Source organism: Eubalaena glacialis, chromosome 3, assembly GCF_028564815.1.
Source record: "Eubalaena glacialis isolate mEubGla1 chromosome 3, mEubGla1.1.hap2.+ XY, whole genome shotgun sequence".
NCBI lineage: Eukaryota > Metazoa > Chordata > Mammalia > Artiodactyla > Balaenidae > Eubalaena > Eubalaena glacialis.
The window spans coordinates 113,922,510-113,937,097 of record NC_083718.1 but is presented as its reverse complement, the minus strand read 5'-3'; the positions used below and the strand labels follow the sequence as shown (position 1 = coordinate 113,937,097).

The following is a 14,588-nucleotide window of genomic DNA, read 5'->3' as shown; positions in this document are numbered from 1 at the left end:
AACCAGAGAGTAGCCTAATTTTTGCTTCATCAGCTGATAAAGGGGCATGGTAGAAGTATTACAGGACTTTGGAGGGAAAGAATCTTGTACTGAACTGTCTGGGTTTTAATACCTAGACCACCATTTACTGGCTGTGTGACCTTGACCAAGTTATCTAGCCTCTCATGCCTCAACTTCCTCATCTGTAATTGGGCTCAACCTAAATGGTGGTTGTGAGGATTAATTGAGTTAATACATAGAAAGCAGGTAGAGCAGTTTTCTTGCCTAAAAAGCACTCAATAAATATTAACTATCATATTATCTTTGATACTCCTCTTTTCTATAGGAATGATTAAAAATCAATTATCCACTATATTCATAATTAAGGTGTCTGAACAATTGAGAAGGTCGTTATTTGTAGAAATGCCTGCTTCTTGGCCAATCTTCTGGTACAATATCCATATATTTTCCAAGCAATTAGTATGTACTTGTTACCTTGTGCAGAGCTTCTGAATGAAGCAGAAGGATTGAACCTTCTTCTTTGGAAGAAGTAATCAAATAAAAAACCAAAAGACTTTTTAAGTGATTTCGCTCCAGCTCTTTTCTCCACACCAAATTTTCAAACTTCTATTAGCTCATCAATCCACCCAATTCCTTGCTCAATTAAAGACTCTACCCCTACAACATTACTTCCTTTCTTCCACCTCATAACTTTTAGAGCTTTATATGCAAAGTGGGGGAATATAACTGACATTTCTCTGCTTAAGTCCAAGAGCAGTTATATGAGCCACTCCCTGGATTAGAAGGGGAAGGAGTCTTCTAGACATTATACCATACCCTTTGCAGGGGGCTCTGGAGTGTTGTGACTCCTGCTGATTTTACGAAGTTCTTCCCGCGCCCCTCACACCCCCAATTTTTCTTGCCCAAAGCAGTAAGTGAAGGAGTGTGACTCGCCGCAGTAAAGGTCTAGTGAATTTGTCTTTCCTGGGAAAAAAAGCGCTGACACCGCAGGAAGACAAAGTGCTGAAAGGCTGCACTGGTTGATTTGAACTCAGTTCTCGATAAAACATTTATTTAAATGACTGGTTAGCACCAACTGGAAAGCAGAGGGACAGGGATAAAGCGCAGACCTGGTTAGTTCCGCAGAATAGTTCGCTCCCTGGGCAGCGCTGCGCGGACCGCCCGCTGGCGGAGTTAAACAGAGCTACTACGCCTGCGCACACCCTCCCGGGTCACGTGCCGGCGCGGACCGGGTCTCCGAGATTCTCCGGGACTGCGGTTCGGTAGCCATAAGGGACCGTCAACAAACAGACGAGAGGCGTCAGCCTTTTCCTTTAGGGGGCGGATTCGGGTAGGAGCAGAGCTTTCGGTCTGAAACGCTCGTTTCTTCCAGAGGCGGGGAAGTGAGACCCTGTACTGGGCCTGCGGGGCGCCGCCGTACCTTTGTGGAACATGGCCCGCTGTGGGGAGTATAGCGTGGCCCCCGTGGTACTTCTGGAGTCCCCTGGAGTTTGCAGTAAGGGCTTGCAAAGGAAGGGGCCCAGTGAGCGGCGCCGGCTGAAGGCGATGGTTTCGGAGCAGCTCAGCCAGGATCTGCTCAGGTAGGAGGAGGCGGGAACTCAGGCTGCTTCAGTTCTTAAGGCGCCCACCTCCGTACCAGAAACTGTGGCTCCTCGGTTTCTCCATCCCTCCCTGCTTTGTTCTCCTCACCTCAGGCCACTGCAGGACACTCACCTGTCTCCTCACTACAGAGCGGGTTCTTTCGCCCTATATAACCAATCCAGAGCACCTCGGAGACCACGTACCAGATTCAAGAAGAAAACCAAAATTACCATCATAGTTCTGTGCAGCACTAGTTTATGCCAAAATACTCTAACACGGATAGGCTTAAGTCTTGAAAGACTTGCTAATGTCGGGGTGGATACAGGTTTCGTGGTCCTGAAACTTACACAACTTTTTATAAGCTCAAACAATTCTAAGAAAAAATGATAAAATTACGTAGAAGAGTTTTTTTTTTTTAAATTTTTTTTGAGTATCTATTTAGAATGAGTAAAGATGGATCAGATTACTGGAGCGTTGGAGGTCTCTTTCTTCTGAGCTCTCTTTAAACGATTTAGCAGAAATGCTTTCGTAGAAATACTTTCTGATCGCAACCTGGCTTCCCCTCTCCTCCTAGAATACTCTACAGCCCGCAGCAACTCCCAGCAATTCCCAGTTCCCATGAGGACTCTAGCAAATGGAAAGTTGTTGTGAAGCTTAACTCAGGCTACAGTGAATCCAGGAACATCATCTCAGTTTATAAAGAAAATGAAGCTTGGAAATATTCCCTAGCTAGTTTCCATTTCCACCAAAACATTGATTCTTGAACTTTAGTATGCATCAGAATCACCTGGAGAGCTTAGATTTACTGAGACCCAGACCTTAATTCTGATACAGTTGGTCTGGGATGGGGCGTGAGATTTTTGCATTTCTAGCAAGGTCCCAGGTGATGCTGCTGGCCTGGGTCACACTTTGAGAACTATTGAACTAGTGTAAACATAATTACTATTAATAACAGTTGTGCAGCATTCTACATTTAAAAAGTGCCTACTGTTGCCCACACTTAAGGCTCCACCAGTTATAAACTGAACTTTATAAAGCAAAAAAATTTCCTTTTAATTTGGGCCTGTCTATGAGAGATTCTGCCTTGTCTCCACCACTGGGGGAATTGATGTACAACATTAAAAAAAAATGAGGGTGAAGTTGTTCTGTTTCTAGGATGAATCTCTAAGGATAAGGTACTCCTCTTCAGTGGCTCTATTCTTCTGGCTGTATTGTGAGCCTTGAAGTGTCATGAATTTAAAGAAGATAATACATCTAATTTATATAAAGAAAATGAGGTCATAAGTATAGCAGGTGAACAATTTATCCTCATCCTAGCAGCAATTAAAGGATGGAATCCTGAAGTCCCAAGTTCTTGTTACAAGCAAAAGTGTTTTTGTGGTTTTTTTTTTTAAACAACTAAAAAATCTCGTATACTCACCCAGCCACCTTGAATGCTATGCCAAAGTAATCTTCTTTAAGCACAGCAATATCATTGTTTTATTCTACAAATATTAATAAAGTAGCTAGCACCCACCATATACCTAGCACTGTATGTACTAGGTTCTGAAAATCAAAGATTAATAAGACATGACTTTGGTGTTGTGCTTGCACTCTACTGAGAAAGGTAATAGCCAAACAGAGATAATGGGGACTGAGGTGATTTGGGGGAGGCTTTATAGGTGATGTTTGAGTGATCTCTTGGGGATTGATTACAAATTGCTTAGAGATTAGGAAGGGAGAAATCAGAGTATCTAAACAAGGGGAATGGCTTTTACAAAGGCATAGAGATTTGGAAAAGCTTCATTTATTTTGGGAAAGCAAGTTGTATTGAATTGCTTCAAACAACAAGGAACAGAGGCTCCTCTGCATTACCTGAGGCAATAGGATATATGGAGAAGTGAGAAAAAATAGGAAACAGCTTCAGTAGTCAAAAAGCCAGCTCAGGTGTAGAATTGGAAAGTTGCTTGGGATATGACAGCAATTGTACAATAAGACCTCATTGAGATATGGACCATTGTTCAAGACAATTGTAATAAAAATTCTTATTGCCATCCTACTATTAGCTAGACACTGGGCTGACATGCAGTGTTTTATTTACTCCCCTGTGAGGTAAATCTTGTAGTTATTCCCATTTAACAGATAAGGAAACTGAGCCTTAGAGAAGAGGTGGTGGAGTCAGAATAAGAACCTTGGCAGTCTGGCTCCAGGGACATTAAAGTGACTTGCCCAAGGTCTCATGACCAGAATATGGACCCAGTCAGTCTACCGTCTCTAAAGTATGGTAGTTATGCAAAATGATCTTCCAGTAACTTTGTTCCTTCATTTCTGCTTCTCTCCTTACCCATTCCTTCTTCTTACTCTACCTTGGATTTTCTTTGAAACTCTCTTAAGAGTGTGATCAGTTGGCTCTTGATTATTATAGAACATCTCTGCTAGAGTTCACTTGTTTAACTACCACATTGGCTAATGGTTAACCTTGCCTCAGTCCGTTGTCCATTCAGATGTGACTAAGAGCATCAGGGACATGTGGTACAATTTGGTAGCTTTATTTGGAAGGGGTTTGTGGGTATGGCAGGCAAAGTAGTTGAAGGTGAATGGGTAAACTAAGACTAGACCATAGAGACTCTTCAGTGAAGAATTTGGAATGTATTCTGGAGGCAGTGGAGAATCACTGATGTTTTTTAAATAGAGGATGAACATAATTAGATCTTGAACTGAGGAAAGAAATTGGAAAAAAAAAGGAAACCAACTAGGATTTTGTAATAGTCAAGGGATACATAATGGCAGTGAAAACGGACAAGGTGAAAGGGATTCCTGTGTGCAGCTCATGGGCTTGGTGACCGATTACACGTGGAAACACAGAGAAAGAGAAGCATAAAAGATGGTGCTAATTCTTAGGACATTTGAAAGGGAGGAGTATAGTGAATGTTCAGGAAGCCATATCCAGGAGAATTGAAAATATGTCTGGAGTTTAAGACGGAAGTTGGCATAGCAGATGTAGTTCAGTGGCTGGTGGCATCACCAGCACCCAGTTGTCTAAGCTAAATATGAGAGAGATCCTAGGTTAGTCCCTTCCCTTCACCTTCTACTTCCAGTCACCAACTCCTGCCAGTCTATTACCTAAATATATTTTAAGTTAATCCCTTATTTTCTATCACCATTGATTCTCTCCTGGCTCACACCCTCTACATCATTCATTTGTGTTGCGCGGTAGTTTTTTCCCCCTTCATTCTCATTTTCCTGTAATTCCCCTTCTACACAACTAACAGGAGATATTTTGAAAAATAAAATTGCCCATGTTTTGAACTATTTGATCATTCCCCTTCAACTGTAAGATACAGTTAAGCTCTTTGTCTCTTATTCATCTTTATCCCTGCAGCTTCATCTGCCACTTCTTACCCCCTCAATACTCTGCTGACCAATTTGTAGCTCCACACTCAACACAAACCCCTGTAAGGAGCATGGAGGCAGGAGCTCCCCCCTACCTTGCCTTGCTTCCTTGACCAGCTCTTACGCAATCTTTAAAATTCCTTTTGGTTTCCTTTTCTCTATAAGATCTTCTCTTATTTCTGTCCCTGAAAAAAATTTACTAGTTTGTCCTATTGAGTATATCACACGCCTTAATTTTCAGGCCTGGTCTCCATACTCTTCTACAAACTCCTTGAGGGCAGATACTATGCTTTAGTCCCCTTTATGTCCCCAGTGCTTAGTACATGGTACATGCTCAATAAATTTTTAGTGAGAATTGGGTTTAATCAGTAGTCTAAAATGCTTTAGATAGGTGAATACAGTAGGTGACAGGGAAATAAGATGGAAAGAAGCTGGGCCTTGACACCACTGAGCCTTTGCTCCAGCCTATCCTTCCTCTAGAGTTTATTAGATGAGCCAGTAAAACCCTCCTTAATGTTTAAGCAGGTCTGAGTCAGATATTGGTACTTGTAACAGATAACAAGATATGCATATAACTGATACAGGTGGTTTTATAAAATAAAAAGCACTGTATTTTCACATTAACATTTTTTAAAACATTAACTTTTTTTTATTTGACGAATACTCATGAGCATGTATTATGAACAAGGCAGATTCCCTAGTGACAGTTGTATGGCTACCAGCTGCAATGCTTGTTTATTCACTTGGGGAGAAGTGGGGGATGGGTAGAAGGTGGGTGGGAAGGAGAAATAAATGGTGTATTTGTATTGTACAATTTGAGTTTTTATTAATGTTTGGGAGACCAATACATTCTTCCATAACTTTAACAATCGCTTATGAAAATAATTTATTGATTAAAATATTGACTAAAATGCATCTATTTGCTCATTGTTTCCAAGGTTCTGAAAGCTTTGTGCTCTGAAGCATTCGTTTTGTTTAGGGTAAAATACAGCCAAATCCAAAAAAGCAGTTATTGAATTCTTGCTATCTAATGAAGGTACAGTTATTGCCTTTGGAGAGTTCACTGTCTGAATATAATATATTTTAATTATGTTAAAGTAATATAATTTTATTATTATAAAAATAATAATGATACAGTGACAGAAGTGCTGTAATAGAGGTATGTACCGAGGGATCAGAGGAAGGAGCCATTAACTGGGTCTTGGGGGAGTGAGTGTCAGTGGCAACATTCTAAGCTTTCACTGTAATGGATATCTTTATCCATACTTGGACCTCCTATAGTGTACTAGTGTGATTGCCAGTTATATCCTGCAATACAGAAGTCCTCTGAGAATACATAACTTGCTGATGATAATGTTATACTATATGAAGTATTATTTAATATTTACAGAGCAGAAATATATGGTTACCACACAGAAAAAACATTGTGACAGTTTCTATTATGATGCTGATTTCTGTTCTATCACTTTACATGTAAGCTTTACCATAATTATGTCTGCACATTAGTAAAGGGATTTGAATGGGCTTTCCTCGAGTCCATCATTTTAATAATAGATTAGAGCATAGTTCTATTTTTTGTGGGGTGGGCAATGGAAAAGGGCTTAAATGTCACATTCTTGACAGCCAAGCCTGCATTTCAGACTTGGTATTTAACAATAGTCAAAGTGCAGTGTACCAGTTTCTAGACTGGATTGTCTGTTATTGCGTGTGGTTTGCTGGTGGTGTTGACTGTTTACTTTTTTTGCTTCAGTTTTAGTAAGATTTTTAAAAATTGATTCAATAGTCAACAATCACATTACTTTGTGTTTTCTTTCCAAAATAAATCTAAAGTACATGCATTATAAAGGAAAATCAACATAAGTAGTGGAAGATAAATTTTACTGGTAGAAGGAATTAAAAGGAAAAGATATTTTTTGAAAAAATAGTCTTACTCTTTTAGTGTAATTACCTTTTGTTTTCATTATAAATTTTAGAAAATTGCCTTCTAAACCAATGTTAGACAATGTTCTTTGGATGAACTGAGAATAAACTCATTTTCATACTAACTTTATTTTGTTTTCTCTGTATTTTTAGTTTATGTGTTATTTTGAAAGCTTATTTTATAAAAATGGGCATATTATATATCTCTAAGCATCACTAATTAAACTGTGGTTCCTTTTTATTCCTTATAGGCTTCTAAGAGAAGAAGTCCATACAGATGTTACTTTCTCTATAGGTTGTACTTTGTTCAAAGCACACAAAGCAGTCCTTTTAGCAAGGGTTCCTGATTTCTATTTTCATACTGTTGGACATACAAATAACTTAACAAATCATGAACCTGTTGCTGTGGAGAACTTTGAAGCTTCAGAATTTAGAATATTTTTACAGTAAGTGCTTTCTTCATCTTTTTTTCTCTTATATTTAAATCTAGTATGTAATTGTTTATTTTTTAAACATATGTGTGTGTTTTTATTTCATGTATTTTCATATCTATTTTATAACCTTCTAACTTAAATTCCATATTATCTTAGTAATTAGTGTTAGTAGAGGCTAAGTATTAGTATTAGAGTCTTAGAGGCTTAGTATTAGGAGAGGCTCATTTCTGCTTGAGATTGATCCTGAGAGAGGAGAAATATATCTGCTTTAGAGAACTGTCTATTCACATCCTTTGTCCATTTTTCAATTGGATTATTTGTCTTTATATCATTGAGTTATAGGAGATCTTTATGTATTCTGGATATTAGGCTCTTATCAGACATATGATCTGCAAACATTTCCTCCCAATCAGTGGGTTGTCTTCACTTTCTTGATGGTGTCATTTATAACACAAAAGTTTTAGATTTTTAATGTAGCCTAGTTTATCTAATTTTCTTTTGTCACTTGTACTCCTGCTATTGTAGTTAAGAAACCATTGCCTATTCTAGGGTCACAAAGAGTTATTCTTATACTTTCTTCTATGAATTTTTTGGATTTATGCTTTTAACTCTTACATTTAGGTCTGTGATCCATTTTGAGTTAATTTTTGTGTATAATGTAAGGAAGGGTACCAACTTTATTCTTTTGTGTGTGAATATCTAGTTGTCCCAGTACTATTTTTGAAGAGACTATTCTTTCTCCATTGGATTGTCTGTACAGCCTTGTTGAAAATCAGTTGCCCATTGCTATGGACTGAATTGTTTCCCTTGAAAATTCGTATGTTGAAGCTCTACTCCCTAACGTGATGGTATTTGGAGATTGTGCCTTTGGGAAGTAAATTAGCTTTAGATGGGACCTCATGATAGGAATAGTGCCCTTATAAGAAGAGACACCAGAGAGCTTGTTCTCTCTCTTCCTCTTTCTCTGCCATGTGAGGGTACAGTGAGAAGGTGACTGACTGCAAGCCACGAACAGAGTTCTCACCAGAACCCCACCATGGTGGCAGCTGATCTTGACGTCCAGCCTCCAGAACTGTAAGAAATAAAATTCTGTTGTTTAAGCCACCAGTCTATGATTTTTGTTGTGGCAGCCCAAGCTGACTAATACACACATAAACGTTAGGGTTTATTTCCGGTCTCTAAATTCTTTTCCATTGGTCTGTATGTCTGTCCTTAATGCCAGTGCCAATTATCATTTTAACTTTTATGAGAAATCAGAGTTGGATTTTTGTGTTTTTATGTCCTGAATCCTAGGTATTTTTTAGATGCTAGTCTTTTAGTTATTTGCTGACATACTTTTTGCCTATAATCAAAATCATGTTGACTTTGATGTTGAAAATTCTTTTTGGATAATTAAACTTCAAGTATATGTGTGTGATTTGGTGTATTTTTCTTCATTTTATGCTCTGACAGTTGCTTGAATGATCTGTTTTTATTATTTCAGAGTTTCTTATATGAAGCTCCAATAAGCATAAACAGAAAAATGCTTAACCTTGGCTTCCCCTGTTTGTAAGAACAGTACAACATACTATAATTTAAACAGATACTTTAAGTGCAATTTAGAAAATCATTATCATTTTCCAGTATAGATCATAATAGGTTCATCACTGAGTTCCAACCATCAATTTTAAAATATACACTTTTGTTTTTCTAGTAGGTGGTATAGTGGCTTTGTTGTAGAGTAGGCTCTGTGGTCAAGCCAGGTCTACCACTTCTAACTGTGTGAACTTGGACTGATCACTTACGTTAGTTTCCTCACCTGAAAAATGGACATAATACCTACCTCATAGCATTGTTGTGAGGGTTAAATTAGATGCTTATGAAGCACTTAGCACAGTGACCTGAGATATAGTAAGCACTGAATACATTATAAGTATTATTCATAGTAGTAGCCTTTGATATTATACATTTCTCCAGCTATTGAGTGTATGTTTAGAAAAAGATGCTTAGGAAAAGTCAAATTTTTATATGTTAGAGAAAGAGAAATTACATTAATGTTATCCTTTATTTGTTGTCTTTAAAAGTGTTAGAAAAAAAGATTGAATGAGAGACAGTATGGTAGAGTGGAGGAAGCACTGGACTTGGCAACAAGACAGAGATATGCCTTCTGGCTGTGCATTACCTTGTTTTATGATTTCTTTGAGCCTCAATTTTCTCATATTTAAAACAAAGATGTTGGAGTAAATGGCTTTGTGCTTCCTAGCACTTCACAATCCTCTGTTTTAAGCACTTAATCACATTCTGTTTTGTGTTAGGTTAGTGAAGTATGTCTGTGGTTATGTAAGCTCCTTGAGATTAGATCATCTCATCGATGTGAGCATTCCCAGTGGTATCTCATCAGTGTCTTGCGTATAGAAAGTGCTTGTGATATACCTCCCCCTTTTTTAAAAGGCAGATTGTATTGAAATTTCTCTGTGTTAATATAAAGCATAAGGAGAGGATTATAATGTGGAGTATTGAGATTAACATTTTTTAGTAAAAATTCTGATAACATAGATTTTTAAATTTTTATTGTATGAAATGCAGTCCTTATAAGTATCTTCAACACACATCCTTCTCTTTAAATAACCAATAAAGGTTTTGAAGTATTCTGTCATATTGCTACTTATTGTAGTGTCCTTTGCTATGCACTTAAGTTAGAGTAGTAAGTACAGGCTTTGAAGAAATTTTTTACGTACCGTGTCTTCAGATATGGCTCAAATGATTGGCACTGGAAAGTAGTTCCTGCTTTATGACCTCATGATTAAAATTCAATAAAAATCTTTGATTTCCTAAGACTTACCACATTATAGTTGTGTGTGCATGTTTGTGTGTGTGTGTGTGTGCACGTGTGTGTGTAAAGGAAAGAAAAAAGGGAAGACCTTTAAATTTTCAATTTAACATCAATAACTGGGAAATGCTAGTATAAAATGTCAATCAAATAAACACATAGAACAGCAGCACAGTATAAAAGATTCCGTTTCCCCTACAGCTTTCTCAGGTGGTGGCTATTTTCTCTCCCACATCCCTTATACTAGTAGGGCTGAAGTGGGTGGAATAGGTGTCTTGTAATATTAACTATATATATATGTAACTTGGCATCTGGGGCCTCACTAACTGGGGAGAGACTGCCCCTTCCAGAGTTAGCTAATTCCCTGAGCATGCCTTTGATATGCAAACCAAGTAATCCTGAATCCATTCCTACACCCACCTCTTCTGTCTGGTTCTTATACTCTAGAAGGCAACACTCTTCTTCCCTAATCATCCCAGAGCCAGGTACCAGACAACTAAAGACCACCCTTATAGCCCAGAGCCTCCTCTCCCCCAAATTACTCAAATTATTTAATCCTAAACTTGCTCAGCTGCTTACCTTGCCGCACCCATTCCTTCCCACAAAAACCACTTTTGCCTGTGCTTTGCCCTCCCTGTTTTGTCTCTAAATAGACCCTGTTGCTTCCCCATGTGGCCCTACCTGGCATGGTATGCCCCATTCCTCTTGTGAACTGTAAGTTGTAAACTATCTATTCACTGGTAATCATCTCCTGATCAGTTGGCCTCACCATACCTGAATAAACCTAAATTCCCAGGTAACTTTTTTTTTTTGCCATGTGGCTTGCAGGATCTTAGTTCCCCAACCAGGGATTGAACCTAGGCCACAACAGTGAAAGCCCAGAATCCTAACCAGTAGGCCACCAGGGAACTCCCCCCAGGTACATTTGAAAACACTTGTGAACTTCATTACTGCCTCTAGACCTTTCTCCCTCCTTTCTTCCTAAACCCCCTATCTTTGAATCTCATTTTACCAATCTGTACCACTGGTCAGTCATCCATAGACCCTTCCAGGTCACTCCTCTTCATTCCTCAAAGAAACTGACTATTGTCAGTTTCTCTAATAACTTAATTCTTGGTAATTGCAATTGCCATACTCATTAGCAGTCACTTTCCACTCTCTCCTCCCCCCACTTCCTGGCAACCAATAATCTACTTTCTGTCATTATGGTTTTGCCTATTCTGGGCATTTCATGTAAATGGATTTTTATAGTATATGGCCTTTTATGTGTGGGTTTTTAAACCGGGTGTGATGTTTTCAAGGTTCATCCATGTTGTGTTGTTTATCAATACTTTGTTCCTTTTTATGGCTGAATATTTCATTGTGTGATGGATCAAGGGTTGCCAAGACCATTCCCAGGTTTGATGATTCACTAGGAAGATTCACAGGACTCGGCATATAGTTATACTCTAGCCTCTGATTTATTACAAAGGAAACAAAGGGAAAAGGTACATGGGGTGAAATCCACGGGAAACAAGACACAAGCTTCCAACGGTCCTCTCCCAGTGGAGCCACACAGGCCATGTTTAATTTTCCTACAATGAGTTATGACAACAATTCTGTAATGTTGCCAACCAGGGGGGCTCATTACAGGTTCAATGCCCAGAGTTTTTACCGGGAGTTGGTCTCCTGCCTGATGTGTACCCATATTCCAGACTCCTAGAAGGAAAGCATGTGTTCAGCATAAACCATATTATTTGTATAAACAATGCACAAGCTAACAACAGCTGAGCCACCCTTGTCATTTAGAGAATGCTAGGAACACTGTTGAAATAATGTTCCCAGATACCAGCCAAGGACAACTCTTACCATCAAGTCTTTCAAAAGATAGCAGTCCCACCTATGTTAACTCTTTTCTGTACATATGGATATAAATTGTGTTTATGCATTCATCAGTTGATATACATTTCAGTTCTGACATTTTGGCTGTTATAAATCTACTACAAACATTCATGTACAAGTTTTTGTGTGAACATATGCTTTCAATTCTCTTATGTTATGTACCTAGGAGTCGAATTGCTGGGTCATATGTTAAACGTTTTGAGGAACTGCCAGACTCTTCCAAACTGGCTACACCATTTTACATTCCTACCAGCATGTATGAGGATTCCAATTTCTCTGTGTTCTTGACAACACGTGTTATTATGTCTTTTTGATTATAGGTACCCTAGTGGGTGTGAAGCAGTAACTCATTGTGGTTTTGATTTGCACTCTTCTGATGGACAGTGATGTCGAATATCTTTTCATTTGCATATTGGTTGTTTGTATATCTTCGTTGGAGAACTATCTGATCGCATTCTTTGCCCATTTTGAAATAGGGTTATTTGTCTTTACACTATTGAGTTTTGGAAATTCTTTATATATTCTAGATACGAGTCTCTTATCAGATATATGATTTGCAAACATTTCTCCCATTTTGTGGGTTGTCTTTTAACTTTCTTGATGGTATCCTTGAAAGCACAAAAGTTTTTAATCTCTATGACTTCCATTTTATTTTTTCTTCTATAACTTGTGCTTTTAGTGTCATATCTAAGAAACCATTACCTAATCCAAGGTCACAATTACTTATCCTGTGTATACCTTTTTAGTTCTTACATTTAGAGCTTTGACCTATTTTGAGTTAATTTTTGTATATAGTGTGAGGCTAGGGTCCACCTTTTTCTTTCACATTTGGATATCTAGTTGTCCCAGTACCATTTTTTTTTTTGGGTAGGTAAGAAGTGGATTTATTTAGAGATACACAGATACATTCCGTATACAGAATGTGGTCTGTCTCAAAAGGCAAGAGTGGCCCTGGGAGGAACACACTCCACAGACAGAGTGTGGGCCGTCTCAGAAGGCGAGAGGCCCAGCACCATTTTTTGAAGAGACTTTTCTTTTCCCATTGGATTGTCTGAATACCTGTAAAGGAAAAACACCCTCCTGTGTGTCTCCTTTACTCTTAATACTCTGCTCATTGAGTACTTTACTTCTGACACTTGTGGTCACCAAATTCGCAGGAGTTTTTCCCCACACCAAGCAATTCTGAGGTTCTCCAGATGCCAGCTGGGTGTCCTACGGATTTAACTCAGTTCTGACACTATTTACCTGGAGATTGTTACCTGTGCCTCAGGTTGTTACCTGTGCTTCTGATCAACTGGCTATAAGTGTAGATTCCTATGACCCCTTCCTCAGGTTCAGTTAATTTGCTAGAGCAGCTCACAGGACTTAGGAAAACATTTTACTTCCCATATTACTGGTTTATTATAAAAGGAAGAAATTCAGGAACAGCCAGATAGAAGTGATGCATAGGGCAAGGGATGTGGGAAGGAGCTTCCAAGCCTTCTCTGGGTTCACTACTCTCCCAGCACCTCCATGTGTCCGCCAACCCAGAGGCTCACTGAAACCCATCCTTTAGGGCTTTCATGCAGGCTTCATTACATAGGCATGATTGTTTAAATCATTGACCGTTGGTGAGTAATTCAACCTCTCCCCTCTCCAGAGGTGGAGGGGAGAGCTGAAAGTTCCAACCTTCAAAGCACTTAGTTGGTTCTCCAGGCAACCAGCCCCCATTTTTAGGAGCTTTCTAAAAGTCATCAACTTCACAAGCAATGTAAACTCTGGTATGGTTGAAAGGGGCTTGCTATGAATAACAAAAGACATTCATTTCACCTTTATCCTTCTGGAGCTATTTCAGGACCTGGGAACAAAACTTAAGTACTATAATAAAAGATGTTCTGTGGCTTTTACATAGGAAATTAGAAGGGTTTTAGAAGCTACGTGCTGGGAATAGTGGACAAAGACCAAATATATAGTTCATATTATAAATCACAATATCACAACACCCCTGTTGAAAATCAGTTGCCTATAAATCTATGTTCTAGACACTCAGTTCTATTCCACTGATCTATATGTCTGTCCTTATACCAGTACCACACAGTATTGATGGCTATAGCTTTGTAGGAAGCTTAGAATTTGGAAAGTGTGAATCTTCCAACTTGGTTCTGTGTAGATTGTTTTGGCTATTCTGGCATTTCTATTTGACTTTGAGGGTTGGCTTGTCAATTTCTGCAGAAAACTAGCTGAATTTTGATAGGTGTTGCACTGAATCTGCAGATTAATTCAGAGAGTATTGCCATTTTTATAATATTAAATCATCTGGAATGTGTTTCTATTTATTTAATTGCTTTCAGCATTGTTTTGTAGCTTTCAGGTTATGTCTTGCACTTTTTGTGAAATACATTCCTAGGTATTTTATTTTCTTGATGCTGTTGTAAATGGAATTATTTTCTAATTTCATTTTGGATTGTTCATTGCTAGTGATCTTTGCATATGGATCTTGTACTTTGTAACCTTGCAGAACTTGTTTAACAAATAGTTTTTGGGTGAATTTCCAAGGGTTTTCTATACACATGTTTGCCATTTGTAAATGAAGATAGCTTTACTTATTCCTT

General features: G+C 38.4%; 1 protein-coding gene across 3 annotated transcripts in view; it reads left to right on the top strand.

The window, feature by feature from the left end:
* The first annotated feature begins 1,431 nt into the window (after positions 1–1,431).
* The window catches only part of BTBD8 (BTB domain containing 8), a 91,292-nt gene continuing 78,135 nt past the window's right edge, over positions 1,432–14,588 (top strand). For all 3 annotated transcript variants that reach the window (XM_061186317.1, XM_061186316.1, XM_061186315.1), the window contains exons 1-2: positions 1,432–1,580; positions 7,125–7,319. In XM_061186317.1, the coding sequence (XP_061042300.1) occupies positions 1,432–1,580; positions 7,125–7,319 (344 nt within the window). The remainder of the gene's footprint in view (positions 1,581–7,124; positions 7,320–14,588) is intronic.